The sequence below is a fragment of the Phacochoerus africanus genome, chromosome 2, assembly GCF_016906955.1.
Source record: "Phacochoerus africanus isolate WHEZ1 chromosome 2, ROS_Pafr_v1, whole genome shotgun sequence".
NCBI lineage: Eukaryota > Metazoa > Chordata > Mammalia > Artiodactyla > Suidae > Phacochoerus > Phacochoerus africanus.
The window spans coordinates 52,702,623-52,722,557 of NC_062545.1; the positions used below are offsets into that span (position 1 = coordinate 52,702,623).

General features: G+C 40.4%; 1 protein-coding gene across 3 annotated transcripts in view; it reads left to right on the plus strand.

The window, feature by feature from the left end:
- Positions 1-19,935, plus strand: part of KCNQ5 (potassium voltage-gated channel subfamily Q member 5) — a 504,606-nt gene that overhangs the window by 327,453 nt on the left and 157,218 nt on the right. For all 3 annotated transcript variants that reach the window (XM_047760371.1, XM_047760380.1, XM_047760389.1), the window contains exon 2: positions 4,120-4,210. In XM_047760371.1, coding sequence (XP_047616327.1) covers positions 4,120-4,210 — 91 coding nt within the window. The remainder of the gene's footprint in view (positions 1-4,119; positions 4,211-19,935) is intronic.

The window sequence follows — 19,935 nt, forward strand, 5'->3', positions numbered from 1 at the left end:
TCCCCAAGAGCCAGTTCACAGCAGATTAGGTCTGCTATTTTCCTTGTCTCTCTCCAAGATCAGAAAATGTTCCCCAGATATCCTTTATGCTATTTACCTAAACCTTCTATGCTTGGTCTGCGCTTTCCTCAGGATAACTGTGTTCTGTACACTCACTTCCTCTAGGAGAAAAGCACTTCCAAATCTACAACCAGGCTTTGTGCCCAAGATATAGATCTATAATTCCACGTGGATGTCCAAAACCGGATTTGTCGTCTTCTCCTCAAAATCAGTTTTTCCTCCTGACTTCCTGACTTTTCTCACCTGATTTGTTAGGAGCATCACCAATAATTACGGATGGAAACCTCAGAATTCTCAGTTCCCACACCTCTTCCCCAGACTCTACTCCCCAGGCTAAGAACTGCTTGAGTTAGAGGCTCCTGTATCCCCATATCACTCCAGTCTGCCCCTCTGTGCCATCCTCATTCCTACCAGTAAGTTTGCAACCTAGGGTGGATCACTGCTGCTCTTGACCCTGCTTCTCATCTACTCAGAGACAGCCTAACGCACATGGCTGCCAACTTGATTTTCCTAAGGGCTCCTCTGATGATACTAGCTTCCTGTTCAAAAATGTTCACTGGTTCCCCATTGTCTACTGGGCGAAAGACAGGCCCTAACATGTCCCATCATGGCCCCAGACTCCCAATTCAGCCACCTGTCTCACCTTGCGCTGTAATTAAACTCGACTTTTTGTTCCATAAAACAGCAGATATTTTAGGTCACTGATTTTCTGCCTCATTACCTTTCTCATATTGTACCCTCCTTCTGGAATGTGTTTCTCCAGAAACTTCTCTTGTTGAAACCCAACCCTTCTTTCAAAAACCATCTCACGTAGCACCCATTTGGGAAGGCTTTCTTGATGTGCTTCCACAATTCCCATCTGAATAGACCTCCATCCCATTTTCAGCCAGTGTAGCATTATCTTTAGCACAAATCTGTCTCTTCCCTTCATTGTGATCCTGTGTGCTCATCTCACACACTGCACTGGATTTTAAATTTCTCAAGGGTAGAGACTGCTTTGATTTATCCTCAGACCTTATAGTGCTTGGCACAGTGTCGTTCACAGTGGTATTCAGTGTGTATTTTCAGTGAATCAAGATGAAGGCATGCTTTTTATGTGCCTCCAAAGGATAAGCTAATGAGCAGGTGCTCACTAACTCTAACCTATTGACTAACCAGTGAGTTTTAGTGACACTGTACTTGCACCTGGCCCTCATCCACATGGTTAAATGGACTAGAGTGTTCCTTTTCCCCAGCCATCCAACCACTGTGCTAACACCTCCTGGCCTTCAGGGCCCATTTTGGTTAGTACTTCCTCCAGGAAGCCTTTCCGAACCCCAGCTCTGGCTTCCTGGACATGCCACCTACGCAGGCCTGTGGAGCCCAGAACTTTGCAGAGCGCCTCACGTGGTGTCATAACCTGCTGTCACTGTCTTGAAATTCTTGATAATTTTTTTAACAAAGGACCCCCACATTTGCCCTTTGCACTCAACTCCACAAACCAAGTAACCAGTCCTGCCTAATCCCTCCTATTCTCAATGCTCCCATCATCCCTTTATTTTCCCTAACTTTACAATCATCACTCAGGATTTTTATTTTCTTTTTGAAGCTGTTTACTACCCTGTATGCCCCGACAGATGCTAAACTCTGTGAAGGAAAGAAAAGAAGAATCTCATTTATTATTATATCCCCGTGGCTCAGCCTCATACAATATGCTTAATCAATATTTGCTGATTGCATAAGTAAATGAGTGTTTGAGGGAGGGGAGGAAGGAATTCATGAATTAATGAATGGATTTATTTATCCATAGTCCATCAGGCAGCTAGAACAGTGGCGGTCTTTGGTTTGCTGTCCTCAGATGGGCCTCCATAGCAATAAAAGAATTCTAGTATAGAAACTTCTCTTGTTGGAAAGAAAGAAAACAGGCAAAGTGGTGACATGAAGGAAAAGATTAAGCAGCACTCAACTGTTAATGAAGAGGAGCTGGCAGAAGGACTTGTGATGTAGATCTATTTTGAATACACACATGATAAGATCACGAAGCCACCACAGGGATGCCCTTGGAGGAAGAATGTGTCTCAGTGACTAAGTGACCCACGGCTTCTTTTACCTAATATTTCCTGTGAAGCCTGGACTCCGGAGGCATCTGTAGAGAACAGCCACTCACCTGAGGGGAAACATCTGTCCCTGTCTTTGTTTGCTGCCACATCATCCTCCCAACTACCCTAGTGATCCCTGAATTTCTCTTTCTTATTGGTCGTTCAGAAGTTTGCAGGTGCACTGGAATTTGATTTCTAGTGTACAATTCCCTGACTGTTAGGGTACACCTAAAGTCAAATCCAAACTATCCTGAGTCATCAGATACATGAGTCCACAGTATGATGGATGGTGATGATTTCATGTACTAGGTTTTTTTCCGTTAGTAGAGTCCTTCTTCTGGAAGGCTTCTGCGATTCAGAATGATAACTACTTCCCTCTCAGTCTGAAGAGAAAGAGAAGTAGCCCTCAAAGTCTTACTGAGCCAGGAATATCAGTGCCATCCTCATCTGTGCTCCTTCTATGGGGCAACCTAAGGACAGACAGAGCTTGAACCCGCCTTCTATCAAGCAGCCCAGGAAGGAGCCACAAGGTGTTCTTCATTCTCAGTGGTGTATCTGCAAAATGGGATTAATGAGATTTCTACTGCATACATTTAGAGGATGCACATGGAAAGGGCTTAGCACAGTGTCTGGCTTGTAGGTAACCCTCTGAATGTTAGAGATTATCATCAGCATACAGAACATGAGCAATTATGAACTTCCACTTCAGTTCTCTACCGGAATAGATATAAAGAAATAAGGGATGCTTGGTATCAGTCAGGAGTCAGCACACGTTCCTCTAAGGGCCAGAGAGTAAACATCTATCTCATGCTCTTTGTCTCAGTTCTACAGTTCTTGCATGAATGCAGCTGCAGACAGTACATGAACAAGTGGGTGTGGCTGTGTGCCAATCAAACTTTATTTACAAAAACAAACATCAAGGGCCAGATTTTTCCCCAGGCCCTGAATCATCAATCCCTGGCTCTTGACCTTTGGGAGCGCCTGGTCAGGTGTGGTACAAAGATGCGCAGGCTGGTCAGAGCAACTCAAGGGGAGGCAGAGGCCAGCTTCACACCATACTGAGAACACTGAGTTGATGTTTTAAAGGAGATTATGGTAGGAGCTTTGCATAGATGAGTAAAAGTAAAAAGTGTGACTTAGAGGAAGTAATTCAGATATTGAGTGGGTTTTTTTTTTTTTTTCTGATTTCGAGTTCCAGAATAAGTGACTTCAGCTTTAAAACTGAGCCTGCCCTTTTTATTAGACATTTTAGGAATTCAGCTTCCCCTTAGGACCCCAAGATTTGCACATTTCTGGGAAGAAAAATGTCTGTAGATTGCTTGGTAGAAAATGCTCCCTATCAGTGCAGCACAAGTAGAGCTCGGGGGCATTTCTAGTGGTTTGACCAGAAGGAAATGGAAATCATTTTCCGTTTTTATTATTATGAAGAAAGGACAAATGAGAATCCAGGAGCAATATTAGACTGCGAAAATGAGCCAGCCGCTTAGTAACCTCTTAGAACACGTGACAGTTCACCAAAGCTGCTAAACGGGAGGGTGAGCCTGCTTCTTTAAAAGGAGAGCAGTGGCAGCATGTGTGCTCTGGGACAGGAGAGCAAGACTCATGTCTGGGCCTTTCTCTGGACCCCTGCTTTGGAAAGCCACTTAGAGGAAAGTCACAGATTCTTAGCTGTGGACATTTCGATATAGCATGACACACACACACACACACACACACACACACACACACACACACACACACACACACACACACACACACACACATCCTCATCATCAACGAAGTTCCCAAGGGGCCCTGTTTGCGCTGGACGTCATATTGTATTTTGATATTCCAAATGGCTAGTCCCTTTTAGGGCTTTATGATTAAATCAGTGCCAATTTAGATGGATCTGGTGCTTTATTCATTAGAAATAAGAAATTAAATCTGTCCTGATAAGGCAAGGTTCTCATCAGATTTCTCTTTTTTTGTTGTTGTTTTACAGTTTTCTCCTTGTCTTTGGTTGCTTGATTTTATCAGTGTTTTCCACCATCCCTGAGCACACAAAATTGGCCTCAAGTTGCCTCTTGATTCTGGTAAGTGAAATGTATGAACAAAAATATACATAAAGTTTACATAATATAAGAACTGTCTATAATATTTATGTAATGCACTTTATTCCATGGAAGGTTCTCTCTACAAAAGAGAGAGTTTCTGTGAAACATAAAAGTTTCAAAGATCACTGAAATGTTTGCCCACCATTTTAACCTTTAGTCAATCCTCAGAATAGAAAGAATATTCCAGATTGCTATTGCGTGGCAATATCTTGTGTTATAGTTGCATTGTAGATAGAAGGAAATACTTGGAAGCAGTTTTAATTCTGTTTCTCTATGATAATAAATTGCAAGAAGAATCAGTGTCTGTGAGGGCTCTCATTATATTGCTAAAAGTTACAGGATAGAGAGCATTTTCCAATAACCACAACTTGGCAGTAGCTAAGCATAATTGGCCAAGAACTATGAGAATATAGCACCTCATAAGAAAACAGAAGGCTTCATGTTCTTTTCAACCAACAGACTGCACTATGAGTTTTCCTGCTAATGCAGTCACCTGGTGAGAAATCTGCAGTTTGCTCTGTTTCCATTATGCTGTCAATCCTCAACTACAGAGAATTGCTCAATTCATTTTAAAATGGAAAAATACCCCAAGATATTTTAGTCTGAATTACTCTGGGCCTTTTAAGCTCTTATACTTTCTATTACAACTAAACTGTTGCACTGTATACTCAAATCACATCTGATTGAAAGTTTGTTTCATTTACACCCATTTTGACCCACTCACAACTGGCTTGACAGACTCAGAACTGTCTGAATGAACTGTAAATTGGAACAACTCACTTTGGCCACAAAACCTGAGAGACTAGAGAGGAAAATAGAGAAAGAGGGGGTGGGGTCAGAGGCTGTGTGCCCTAATAAATAGAAATTGGTAACATACAGCAAGAAGCATATAATGTAAGAAATGTATTTTTATCTGAAAGGTGGAAGGTGAAACACATTTTTACCTTAAAGGTGGAAAGTCACCTCATGCAATCTGGGTAGAGGGCAGTTGCTCTGTGCTTTCAGAGGCTAGTTTGTGCTTTAATTTACCAAGACCTCACCTATCCCTATTTGTTTCCATGCCTTTTGTGCTCAGGGCTACATTGCTAACATCAAGGTTACCATTTCAAAACCCAACATAGAGAACAGATAAACCAAAGAGTTCATTGGGGATTTGCTCCATTCACAAAGTTTCCAACTGGGTAGCAAGTGGGCTTTTAGTCTCACGCACCCCTTTGATAATGATCTGAGCTCAAGGTCTAAGGCACAGCTGGCTTTGGGATACATAATGCAGAACTACAGCTAGAAATTTTAGATTGAAAATGTAAGTCTAATTTTTAGGAATATGAAAAACTGGATTCACTGTCTGACCAGTAATATATGTTATGAATAAATTGGACATTAGGAATCCCATAAAGGGAGTTCCTGCTGTATCACAGAGGGTTAAGGATCCAGCATTGTCTTTGCAGCAGCTCAGGTCGCTGCTGAGGCACAGGTTCCATTCCTGCCCAGGTATAGTGAGTTAAAAAGGATCCAGCGTTGCTGCATCAGTGGCACAGGTCACAGTTACAGCTCAGATTTGATCCCTGGCCCAGAAACTTCTATATGCCACAGGTGTTCCCCCAAAAAAAGAATTTCATAAAAAGATTTCTTTTATAACCAGGTCAAGAATCCCCACCCTGTTTGGGATGGAAATGTATAAAATTGGGTGTGATGATTGTTGTACAACTATAAATGTAATAAAATTCATTGAGGAAAAAAAAAAAAATCCCCGCCCCCCAAAAAAGAAATCCAAATGTGAGGTTTACATCCCCCAAATCTCTGAAATATAAATCCAGTCATTGCAAATGAGTTTCTAGATGGTCCAAAGAAACCCGTCCTATTAAAAAGCCAAAAGCTGGTTAATATCATGATTTTTAAAACTTCTTGAGCATCGGACATTTGTCCAGAGTTCCATAACTAGAGTGCACATGAGTAGATAAAAATGTAGATTTTTACACATCTGTCTATTTTTGGCCAGCTTTATTGAGATAAAATTGACATATAATATTGTGTAAGTTAAAGTGTATAATGTGATGATTTTATAGACATAGATTGCAAAATGATCACCACAGTCAAATTAGTTAATACACTTCACCCACCTCACATAATTACCATTGTGTGTGTGTGTGTGTGCGCGTGTGCGTGTGTGTGCGCGCATGTGGTGAGAAGTTTTAAGATCTACTCTTTTAGTAACTTTCAAGTAGACTATACAGTTTGTTGGCTATAGTCACCATGCTGTACCTTTGAGAACCTTCACCCATATCCCCTACTCCCTACTGCACAACCACCAATCTATTCTGTTTCTATGAGTTTGGAGGTTTTCTCTCTTTAGAACCTACATGTAGGTGAGATCATACAATATTTCTCTTTCTCTGTCTCACTTTTTCCACTAAGTATATTGCCCTCAAGAGCCATCCATATTGTCACAAATGGCAAGATTTCCTTCCTCTTATAGCTTACTTTATTCCATTGTGTACATATAGGCATATCATCTTCTTTATCCATCCACCCATCAGTGGACACTTGGGTTGTTTCTGTGTCTTGGCTGTTATAAATAATGCTGTAAATAGAGATTGGGGGTGCATATATCTCTTTGAGATCCTGGTTCTATTTTTTCCAGATAAATACCCAGAAGTGAGATTACTATTTCATATAGGAGTTGTATTTTTTTAGTTTTTAAAGAACCTCTGTTCTGTTTTCCATGGTGGTTGCACCAATTTGCATTCACACCATTAGTGCACCAAGGTTCCCTTTTTTCCATGTCCTTGTCAACATTTATCTCTTGTCTTTTTAATAACAGCCATTGTAACAGGTGTGAGGTGATATTTTATTGTGGTTTTGATTTGCATTTCCCTGATGGTTAGTGATGTTGAGTGCCTTTCTGTGTACCTGTTGGCCATATGTATGTCTTCTTTTATCCCTCAGGCTTCTTTTTTCCTCTACTGCCCTTATTTTTAATCAAGTCTATTGAGATACATTTACATAGAATAATTATCACCCATTTTAAGGGTATAGTTTCAGAGTTTTGACAAACACATATTGTCATGTGTATTAGTTTCTTCAGGCTGCCATATATACATATCATTCATATTTTTATATGTAATATATGCTAATCATATATATCATTATTTTGAGTGAAAGAATAGGTGTTATACAGATAGTCTTGTGTTTGGCTTCTTTTACTCAACATAATAATTTTGATATTCATTTGTTTTTTAATTGATACATAGTTGATTTAAAATGTGTTAGTTTCTAGTGTACAGCGAAGAGATTCAAAGAACTGTACTAACTTTACTGTGGTAACCATTTTGCAATCTATGTCTATAAAATCATCACATTATACACTTAAACAATATTATATGTCAGTTTTATCTTCATAAAACATATACTCTTTTTCCGATTTTTTTCTGAAAGAATAGAAGAGAATTCTATTCTTTGAATCTGAAAAAAGAGTATATATTGAATATATATATAGAATATATATATTGAACTCTTTTTCAGATTCTTTTCTGTTATAGGTTATTACAGGATATTGAATATAGTTCCCTGTGCATGCTATATAATAGGACCGTGCTGCTTATTTTATGTTTAATACTTCATATCTGCTAATCCAAAACTCCCAATTTATCCTTCATCCCCATTTCCCCTTTGTTAACTATAAGTTTGTTTTCTATGTCTGTGAATCTATTTCTGTTTTGTAAATAACTTCATTTGTATCATATTCTACATATTCTACAAATTATGTATTCTACAAAAAAGTGATATATATGATATTTGTATTTCTCTAACTTACTTCACTTAGTCTGATAATCTCTAGATACATCTATGTTGCTGCAAATGGCATTATTTCATTCTTTTTCATGGCTTAGTAATATTCCATTGTATGTATATACCACATCTTCTTTATCCATTCATCTGTCAGTGAACATTTAGGTTGCTTTCAAGTATTGCCTATAGTAAATAGTGCTGCAGTGAACATTGAGGCACATGTATCTTTTCAAATTAAGAGTTTTCATCTTTTCTGAATATATGCTCAGGAGTGGGATTGCTGGGTCATATGGTAGCTCTGTTTTTTTGGTTTCTGAATCTCCATGCTGTTCTCCACAGTGACTCCAATTTACATTCCCACCAACAGTTGTGGGAGTATTCCTCCGTCTTGAATGCCTTTAGATTTAGCTAAGGAGAAATCAGTCATTTTATGCAAATGAGGCCTTTGTTTTCAGCAATGTAGTAAGTGCTGCAAATAGATATTCTCTGAAAGCTGTTGCTACATAGCTTTCCATAGGGAGAGAGTTTGCCTATACTTCTATTTTTGTGCTGTAGAGATAAACTGTCAAGGTTTTAACCCAAAGTATAATCTTAAAATTGGGCTAAAAATATTTGGACTGTGTTGTAGGTAGGTCTAAGGTTTTAATGATGTTATTCTTTTCATTAGTGTTTTCTCAAAAATCTATGTTTCTGTGGAAAAAAAATAGCCTTTTTTTCTTTTTCTAATAGTAATTAATGAATTGGAAAATTTAATTAATGAATCAAAATATTTTAATTCATTTCACAATCAGTTAATGTAGTACATTATAAAAGTTCAATCAGTTGTAGAATATTAGAAAAAGCCAAGATAAATCTTAATAATTTAGGGAATATCATGTGTATTCTTTCAACCTGCACTTAAAACAGTTAATCTGATTTCAAAGTCTATCTGTCCTCTGACTATCTAATCAAATGGAATTATAGAACACAATTCTGACTAGCAGTGTTTTTACTTCCCCAAATGAGCATATTTAGAAGTGGCTTATTTTTTTTCATTTTTTTTTATTACTCAAATGAATTTATCACATCTGTAGTTGTATAATGATCATAACAATCTGATTTCACAGAATTTCGAGTGGCTTATTTTAAAATGTTTGCAAGAGTTCCCATTGTGGCTCAGTGGGTTAAGAACCTGACATAGTGTCCATGAGAATGCAGGTTTGATCCCTGGCTTCGCTCAGTGGGTTAAGGATCTAGCATTGCCACGAGTTGCAGCATAGGTTGCAGATGCGGCCTGGATCCGGTGTTGCTGTGGCTGTGGTATAGACCACAGCTGTAGCTCTGATTCAACCCCTGGCCCAGAAACTTCCATATGCCAAAAGTGCAGCCTTAAAAAGGGAAGCAATATAAAATAAAATAAAAAGTTTGCAAAAATGTACAGTAAAGTCACTTTTGTATACTTTTGGTCATAAATACACCACCAGAGGAGAAATTTAGAATTATATATAAATGACACATCATGATTGTATGTTTTTTCATAAGTCTGTCCCTTTTGGGCTGTTTAACATTTTAAAAGATATTCCCACATTCTAATTCTATTCTGGCAAGTAAGAGATACCCACTCTTCTGACAGAGAGCACCTTGTAGGCAAACTGGCCCCTGCACAAACTTGCCAGGGCCCTCTTTGACACTTGACGGCTTCCACCTGTTTCCTTGAGAGCACCAGCATGTTAGGGACAGAATTGGAATTGGTCCTCCCTACCTCCTAGGTTCCCCACAGAGTCCTCAGCTCTTTGTCTCCCACAAAGGGGAGGTACTCACTGTTCTCATCCAGAATTGGACTCCCCCTGCTGCTTGTAAACTTGCAACCTACTGGCCTTGCTTAGAAGCCTAATGGATACACACAAGTTCTGTGTTAATTGCCCTCCCATTCTTCTCCCTTATGTGAACTGAAGTTTCCTGCTGTACAACAGTTTCCCTTATTTCTCTCCACAGAATTGGAGCACAAACTTGAGGCTGTGGTGTAGACTCTGGGGCCAGGCACCCTGAGTCCAAACTCCACATTTCCTAGCTGAGTGATTTTAGAAAAACCACTTCTCTAGCTCTTAGTTTCTCATCTATTAAAAGTGGGCCTACTGCATACAGCTATTGTGAAGATTGAATTCCAAGGCCTAGAAATGGGCTCCACGCAGAGAACACATCAAATGTTTGCTCACTGGCTCTTCTACATATAAGGGAGCCATTGGTGGCATACAAGTGCGGTGAACCAGCATTATTTGAAATGGCTGCATTTGAGAATATATCATACTTTTCTAATAGAAAACCACTATCTTTGCAAGAGTTTTCTCACCACAAATGCTAAATTCTGCAGCTTTCTACACACACTTGTTCATCTAATTGGAAGGGACTCAGTGGCATCCATTCAGTGTGTGGCTCATGTCCACAATAACCACTTAGGATTGGTGTCTAAGGAAATGTTTACTGTAGTGGTTTTTTAGTCAATGCATCTAAAATGACCATGCCCATGGCTTTGATATCTCTTCTGTGTCAGCTCACTGAATGGAGCACTGATGAGGGTTTACTCCATGTCTGACAGAGGGGCTTGCTCAGCTCACTCTGGGGGTAGAAGTTATGAACTCAAGAGTCCAATGCAAAGCCGTGGGCCCAAAGCCCAAGGACAGTGTAAAGCTGGTGTTGATTTCCTATGTTTCACAAATTCTTCAGAACTGAAAGGGAACTAACATTTTTTAAGTACCTTTTACTCATCAGATGCCTTGATTTCTTATTAAAAAAAAAAGAAACAAAACAAAAACTTGCAATATAAGTATTTATCTTCCCATTTTACCGCACCAAGTTGTGCGAGATCAGGCACCAAGTATAAGCAGAGTCGAGGCCATGTTCCAGGCCTGGCTGACCAGAGGCCTGAGCTGCAAGGCATCCAGCAGCCTTGCTGCATTCCCCTACCTCTCCGTGGAGACAGACAGGTCTGCCCAGTGCATTTACCAGCGCTCATGAAGCTCTTGCATCCAAGGCACTTTTGTGGTTCCAGGTGCGCCAAGCGATGCCTATAACTGTTTCGCTTAGATTAATTTCTTTTTTCTTAAAGAGTCTATTTACAAAGTTTTCACAAACAGATATATCCTACCACTAGACGTTCTTTGTCTCCAGAATACTAAACCCAATTTTGTAAGCAATCAAAAGCCTGATGAGGGTAAATAGTCCCAGCTTACCTTGAGGTAAGCTGAGCATGAGGCTGGTGAAGGGAGCCCTCCTATTTCCAGATTAAACTAATGTGGAAAATTTTGTTTTGGTTTCTTTTAATTTCCTGAGCCTGAGCTTGTAAGTTTCAGCATTTCATGTTTCACCTTCTTAAGAAGAGTGCTGTTTGGAGTGCATTTCCTCTCTATTGGATAACTTCTTATCTTCCAGGTTAATTTTAAAGTATTTGTTTTTGGCCTTGAAATGTTCAACACATTGATAATGTATACATATTTTCTATGACAAGTCTTCACCTGATGACCTTCCCACTTAATGAAAATGATCTTATGTCATTTGCAAAATTTTCATTGGAGGTGGTCATTTCTAAAATGGTCCACCCCCAAGCAGTAAAAGCAGTGCCATTATCAGTTTCAGCAGGAAGAGAAAGTCTCAGTGTGCTTGTTCCTGTACCCTCTTGCTGTGCTAGAAGAACTCTGAACCACAAATGATTATTCTAAGCATCTGGATGAGTGCTCAAATACATGGTCAGAGATCCAGGTTTTCCCAAATGGCTGGCCGTTTGGCACCTTCTGGATAGAGCATATGCCTATTTGTTGCCTTTGTTTCATGTAGCAGAGCAAACATGGGTTTGCTGTTTTTGAGCGCAATGAATCAATGTACAAATCCAGTTTAGGCAAATCTAATTATATCTTCCATGCAGTAGTGAAGCTTACTATTTAAAAAAAATCTGTAGTGAATCCTTTTGTAAAGTGAAGAGGCCCCTTGAAAAGCTAATAACTACATAATTAATCCTGTGTTACATGTTTGTTTTCTTTTTCTAATGTGGGTACATGTGGGGTTTTTTAATTGCTGCAGACTACCCATTATGTAACACAGTATTGAAGAATTAGAGGTGTTGTTACCAGTTCTCATCTATCCGTATTGGCAGAGAAGGAAAATAAGCCACATACACATTTATGAGTTCTTGCAAAGTAGAAAGACTTGTGCATAAAGTTATATGAATTTGATGTAGAAGATTACATTAAATCTTTACATTTAAAGCTCTGGCATAAACATTGTAAGAGAGGATAATAGGAGTTCCCATGTGGCTCAGTGGGTTAAGTATATGGCATTGTCACTGCTGTGGCTCAAGTCATTGCTGTGGTGTGGGTTTGCTCTCTTACCCAGGAACTTCTGCCTGCCATGGGTGTGGCCAAAAAAAATGAAATTAAAAAATAATAATAAATTTAAAACTCTCCTTAAAAAAAGAAAAAGAGGAGAACAGAACATAAGGACAAGAATCCGTTCAAGGATATTAAATATCCCGTGTGTGATGGAAATGACAGAGTAGGAGCTGTTAAGCAGTCAGAAATGAGGAATGAGTGATGCTCCCCTCTGTTTATCACATCCCTGTAATTTACTGCAGAAAGCGCTCAGAATATCCCAATGAACATCGAAAACTGCAATTATTTTCCTTTGCCTGTCTTTCATCAAGGCAAATGCAAATAAACTTTAAAATGATTCATGGAGACTAACGACCCTCATCAATCTGCTGATGACTGAAAAGAAAAAGCGGGAGCAGTGTAACACCTACACTGAATCTTAACTGTGGGATAATAATAGAGTAAGTGAGTTGCTCTGTGAAAAGTATTTCAGATATCAGAGGAAAGACTTGTTCAAGTTAAAAATAATGGAATTATACCTGCTCAACCCCATGTCTCTGTCTCCATAATAAGGAAGCAAAGAACTTTCCACATTTCTGACCTGAGCATTGGTGTCTACCCAAGTGGTCCAGTCTACACCACAGAACTGCTCTGCACAATTCCGCTCCAAGCCTTGATGAGCAGCCCAGCAGAATTCCTTAGAACCATCAGTAGGCCACACTCAGCCAGGTCCACACTGATGCAAACCTGCTGTGTCTTTTGAGCTCCACAAAAGCGTATTCAAATAGAGAATCAAGGTGGTATGATCAGCATTAGAGGATTGCTGGAAAATTACAGAGTCAGAGGGCTTGGCAATAGAAGGAAGAATGCCCTTCCTCTATCATCTTTCCAGATTTAAATAATTTTAATCATTTGAAATCTGGTCAAACCCCTCCTTCCACCTGAATAAACTGTCTCTTCCCTCCGATTTCCCTCAGCACTAGCTTCTTGAGAATATATCTCTTCTCTTGCCCATTTGTTCAGCTGTATTCATGTGGTACCCAATATTGGTGAGGCATCAAGGAGGGAGCCAAGGATATGGAGATGAGCAAAACACGCCAGAGTAAACAAATTAGCAAATCAAGTGTTAAAAATAAAACTAAAGCAGGATAAAGGGATAGATACCAAAGAAGTGTTTCAGTCATATATTTGAAGAAGTCCACTGGAAAGGGAGCATTGTAGCAGACTTCAATGAATTGAGGCAACCAGCCATGCAGAGAAAGAAGAAAGAACATTCCAGGCAGATGGAGCATCAAGGGTAAAAGCCCTGGGCAGGACGAGACCTGCTGAACCTTAGAAGGGCAAGAGGACCAGAACAGACAAAGGAGATCAAGCCAGTAGGGGAGCAGAAAGTCATGCATCAGTTGGACTGTACATTTCTTGTGACTAGGATCCGAAGCTGATTCAGCACAATACTTAATACAGTGCAATCTAGGTGCAAATTATCAATATACATATGATGAAGAGACAGCCAGTGACTGAATTGCACAGCATTACTGTTGAATGTTCACAGTACCATGGATATGGCACCAAAATTACATCCCGGTGCAGTACTTGACTTTAGACGGATGGAGTGGGGCAGTCACAAGGTTGCACCCAACGCCATTCCTGTAAAGTATGATAGACCCCAAAGCAGAAGCAACTGGAGCAACACAGATGGTTCGGGAGTCAATCGGAATCGTAAATCCTCCATGACTGGACAGTGCCTTTCAGACAGTCCAAGGAGAGCTTTCCTCCTCAGAACTGAGACCCTCTGCTCTTGCACACTGCACGGCTCTCGCCCCATTTCAGACACACTCTGCTCGGTCAGGGCTTCGCTTTTGCCCTGTTTTCCTCACTTCCTCTCTGGTTTAAATCCACCCCTTGCTCTGACTTACGTAACCCAGCTCTGGACTTCCCAGTTGTTCTCTGATCCTGTGGGTTTCCATTGCCATCCAGATATTTCCCTGGATCCTGCCTACCCCCTCTCCTAATTTTCCCAGGCCTGGTCTCTTCATCATTCACTGCAGTTTTAACTCAAATATGTATTGAGTGCTTCCTGCCTTCTAGCCTCTGTGTCGGGGTCTGGAGTCCCAAATATGAGTAAGGCATTGCCCTGCCCTGGAAGCAGACCTAAGGCATGTTCTTGTCCACAACCTCGGACTGACACAGGAAAAATGAAAAGCCTTGAAATCTTGAGTTTATAGAGAATAAACGATGAAATTAGGAGATGAAAGAAAAATGGGTTAGGAGTTCCTGATGTGGCGCAGTGTGTATACAATCCAACTGCAGCGGCTCAGGTCACTGGCAGTGTGGGGTCCATCCCTAGCCCAGTGCACTGGGTTAAGGATGAGGCACTGCTCCAGCTGTGGCACAGATTTTGGCTGCAGCTCAGATTCTTCGATCCCTGGCCTGAGAATTTCCATATGCTGTGGGTGTGGCCAGGAAAAAAAAAAGAAAAATGGGTTAATTTTCATTTTTTAAGTTTCACTTTAAGGCTTATGGACATAAGAGGATAAATCACAAGTCACTGCTTTCTCTTGAAAATCAGAGACAGGATTACCCAAAACTATTTTCAGTATAGGTTACTACTAAGCACACTTACTTATGGAATTTGGGGGTGGAGTTAAAAGCCAAAAGCTAAAAGCAATGGGATGCATCCTCTGTTCCCTTGCAGGCCTATGTCACACTTAGATGTTGAATGTTGGGTTGGAATATGGAGTGGGTCATGTAGGCATACAACAGGGGTCACAATTAAGGTGAAAAGACATGCTTCTGAAAAGTAAATTAGAGAAAATTTTGCCAAGCTGTAAACAGCAGCTTGACAATATCACAGGCTGAATTCAAAAAGAATGCTGCAGGTCTGGCTTCCTCTGGGGCTGGAAATGGTAATGAATCCACAGAACAGTACTGGAAAATGCAGGACAGGAGAGAGAAGTGCAGTTGTGACAGGCTCTCTCCAGTCTGGGCTTGCTGAAGACTGATGGAGGGCAGTTTGCTGCTGCAGGACCTCAGCATCAGGAGAAGACCTGGAAAGCCCTCATGGAAGCAGAACAACATCAACAAAACCATGCAAAGCCCAGACCCAGACCACCCTCACATGGGGCCCAGAGGGGAAAAGAAGCTTACCACCCCTGGGCCTGCAACAGAAGGGAGGCCTCACTGTCCCCCACTCCCCACCCTTGAAACTCCTGAACTTTATTGTTTTTAATCAGATGGAATCAAATACAAATCAACATCAAATGCAACCTTCAAAGAAAGACCAACCCCAGCATAATCTGCGGATGTCATGCACCGTGACGGGGTGGCAAACATCCTCCTCTTTGGCCTCTTTGACTTCATGGTGGTAATAACTGGGGGAAATGTGAGTTGATTACACACCCATGAATCTTGGGGGTGGTTCTGTCCCACTTGCCCAACCCATCTGCATCCCTCCATCAGGCTCCTTCCTGGGTCACTTTCTGGCTGTGACCTGGGATCCACGGCAGGGGACAATTGTGCACTCAGGGTCACCATAGCCTGGCAAGGATGGGCATCCCACTGGTTTAGGCAGGTGGGCTGTGTGACCAGGTTGGAAATCTTGTCTCTTCATGGAGCCCAGGAAAGATCTTTGGAGAGCGCTAGGCTGGGTGTCCAAAAGGGAAACATCACTGGGTCATTCAGAGGCCCGGAGCTGTGAAGACAAGTGCCTCCTCAAGTCACCTCTGCTGCCTGAAGGATATTTTTCACCTTGAGCTGCTTATCAGTTCATCCCTTCATTTATTCACTTATCAAATACTCAGTAAGCACCTGTCAGGGATGCTGTGAGCTAGAGGCACTACACATGCCACACACACTGTCGCCCATATGTCCCCCATCCCTGTGGGTGACAGCTCCTTACAGTCATGTTTCTACATAAACAAGGTGGAGAATTTTGAGTATTGTGCATATGCAGTTTGTTCTCTTTCTTCACATTGCCATAATGCAAATTACCTCATATGAGACTATAAATTGGGTAATGATGTTAGTGTAACATGGATGTTAAAGATGATTTCTCCCAAAGGAAAGCAGCTGAGCATAAAGCATTAGCAGCCTAGCTGAACGCAGCAAGCCTGAAACGAGACCACCATGGCACCTTCTTTATTTAGGACACTTGCTCTGCCTTGGAAGTGTCTATGAGACTATTTTCCTTAATCTGTACAGACATCACAAATGTAAGGCAATAAATGAAAGCGAACCATCTCTAGCCTCACCGCATTATGGACAAAGCCTGTGCCCCTCTACCTGTGACGTCTGATGCAGGGCCCTTGTCTCCAAACCCAGCAGCCTGCACCCTTCCTGATATCCCCTTCCCTCAAGCTTTCTCCACATTAATATTTGTAATGGCCAGGATTGAAGCATCTCCCTGTTAGAATTTTGGATACCTTTTTTTTTTTTTTTTTGGCTGTGCCTGTGAAGGGTGGAAGTTCCCAGGCCAGCGATCAACAGTGACTCAAGCTGCTGCAGTGACAATACCGGATCCTTAATCCATTGTACCACAGTAGAACTCTGACACCTCTTTTTAATTGGACTAATACTTTATTAGGATTGTTGTTTTTGTTAGAGCTCTGTTTATAAAGTCCCATAGGTTCAGTGTGGTTTGCCCAAACCGTATTTTTATCATAAGCTCTGTTCTTTTTAGTGAGCAATCTTGTCTAAAACCTGGCTTTTCATCAATGCATTTACTTATTTTTTATTGAAGTATAATTGCTTTTTTCTTCTTTTTTTTTTTGTTTGTTTTTTTGTTTTTTTAGGGCCTTACTCACAGCATATGAAGTTCCCAGGCTAGGGGTCGAATTGGAGCTACAGCTGCCAGCCTACGCCATAGCCACAGCAACACCTAACCCAGATCTGAGCCATGTCTGAGACCTACACCACAGCTCACAGCAACACTGGATCCTTAACCCACTGAGTGGGTCCAGAGATCAAACCTCTTGTCTTCATCGATGCTAGTCAGGTTCTTTTCCACTGCACCACAATGAGAATTCCCTGAAGTATAGTTGATTTACAGTGTTGTATTAGTGTCTGCTGTACAACAAAGTGATTCAGTTATACGCATACATATTATTTTTCATATTCTTTTCAATTATTATTTATTATAGGATATTGAATATAGCTCCCTATGCTATACAGTAGGTCTTTCCTATTTATCTATTTTATATATAGTAGTTTGTTAATTCCCAATTTCAAGTTTATCTCTCCCTCCTTTTCCCCTTTATTACCATAGATTTATCTTCTATATCCATAATCTGTTTCTGGTTTGTAAATAAGTTCATTTGTGTCATATTTTATATTCCACGTATAAGTGCTATCACGTAACATTTGTATTTCTGACTTCATTTAGTATGATAATCTCTAGGTCCATCCATGTTGCTGCAAATGGCATTATTTCACACTTTTTATGGCTAACATTCCATTGTATATATGTACCGCATCTTCTTTATCTGTTTGTCTGTTGATGGACATTTATGTTGCTTCCATGTCTTGGCTATTGTAAATAGTACTGCTGTGAACAAAAGGGTGCCTGTATATTTTTGAATTAGAATGTCATCCAGATATATGCCCAGGAGCAGGAGTGCTGGATCAGATGGAAGTTCTCTTTTTAGTTTTTAAAGGAATCTCCATACTGTTCTCCATAGTGGTTGAACCAGTACACATTCCCACTAACAGTGGAGGAGAGTTCCCTTTTCTCCATCCCTATCCAGCATTTCATCAATGCATATGCATTGTGGCAGGAAAGCCAGTATAAGTGGGTATCAGTTTATCCATTCTGTCAGTTCAGAAGCACATGCTGCATTCTGCACAATAATTTGGTCTTTTCAAGTGAAAGGCATCAGCTCATCCTCAGGTCATAAGGATGACATGGGAGGTGTCATTCTTAGGTCAAATAAATCAGAGGGATAAAAACCTACATCCTCTGTGTTCTGGGGTCCAGCGCAGCTCCAAGGGCATCCTCTGTGGCCACGGATGGTCGATAACAGCATTCACCACATTCCAATATGATTGTCGATTTCCAAACATATTTTATTTCTGCTAGACAGAAAACTGCCTAATAATTGGGACTATCCGTTAATAGTCTGTATTTCCTAGTTTGTACCACAGTGCCTAGCAGGTAGGGGTTATTCAAAAAAAGTGTGAATAAACTAAATGACCTGACCACCCAACCCAAGGAAACGAACTTACATACTCCACATGCAAGCCTTTTTTGTCAGCTCTGTATCATTACCACTGTTTGATATTTTCTTGCTTATCCATGACTGTTTTTCATGATTGGTTTCTGTCCCCAGAATGCAAACTCTTTAAGAGTGGCCCTTGTTCTGTTCATCACTTCCACCCCAGTATCAGGAACAAAAGAAGTGCTCAATGCCTGGGAGAACGGAGGTGCAAAATAAAACTATCGCCTGTATGAAACTAATACTAGATCCAGATATTAGAGTATAAATTCAGTGCCTCCATGGAAACACTGAATACTCTGGCTGCAATTAATCTTTTAATTTTAGCCAGTATAAAATTCTGAAAACAATTTTTCATCCTTTAGAAGGTCTATAACAGCAAGTACAAGTGGTGTTGAGCACAAGTTTCAAAATCTAAAACAAAATGTTATTTGGTAACTTTTGCCTCTTTTATCCCCACTCATACCCATTTTCTGGTGAGCTTCAGTCACTCTTCTGAATCTAGGATGGTCAAACATTTATGTTATTAAAGCAAATATTCTTACCTAGTGTCAAAGCAGGTTGATCATCAACATTAAAGAAAAATAGTACAACATGAGTTAGCAGCCAACATTAAAAACAAATAGGGTCATATAACAAGAGAGAATGACTGCAGTGTCTCAGTCAGTTACCTGTAACACTAACAGATTTTAATTAAAAAGTCGTTTAGCAATGACTGACTCCACCACTGATCTCTAGAGGCAAAAGAAACAGGCACTAATATCGCCAAACAGTTTCCTACGCTAGGGTTTTAGATCACTTCAGCCTAAGCATAAACAAACTAAGTGGTCATCACTCCCATCTAGAACTCATGCAACATATTATTGATACTTCTCTCTTCACACAAATTTTGCTTTAAACAAACCATGCATTAAACAAGGATTTCTTTAGTACCAGTTATATTCTAGGCTCTATGCCCTAGCCTTCTCCCTAATCTCACTTGAATTATTCTATCTTTTCCCATTTTTAAGGTAAAATTTCAAGTAATTTTCTGAATTAAAAGACCAAATTTCTTACCTGGAGAGAGAAAGGACCAAAAGTGAGTGAGAAACCCAAAAGTTAATAGAAGTAGAGATTATGCGATAGTAAATATGATGGTATAATGGAAATGTGTAAAAAGAACAATTGGTTACAATAGAGGCAGAGACTCATTTCTCCATTGCTGGTTAAGGAAGGCTTCCAGAGGTGGGAACATTTGATCTGAGTCTAGAGTCACATTCTGGCCGAATTTTACGGGATTCATGTAGACAGATAGAGGCTCAGGGGGAGGTGGGAACCTGACTTAAAGAGCTTTGTTTTCAAAAGTAAAGTCATTTGGATTTTATGC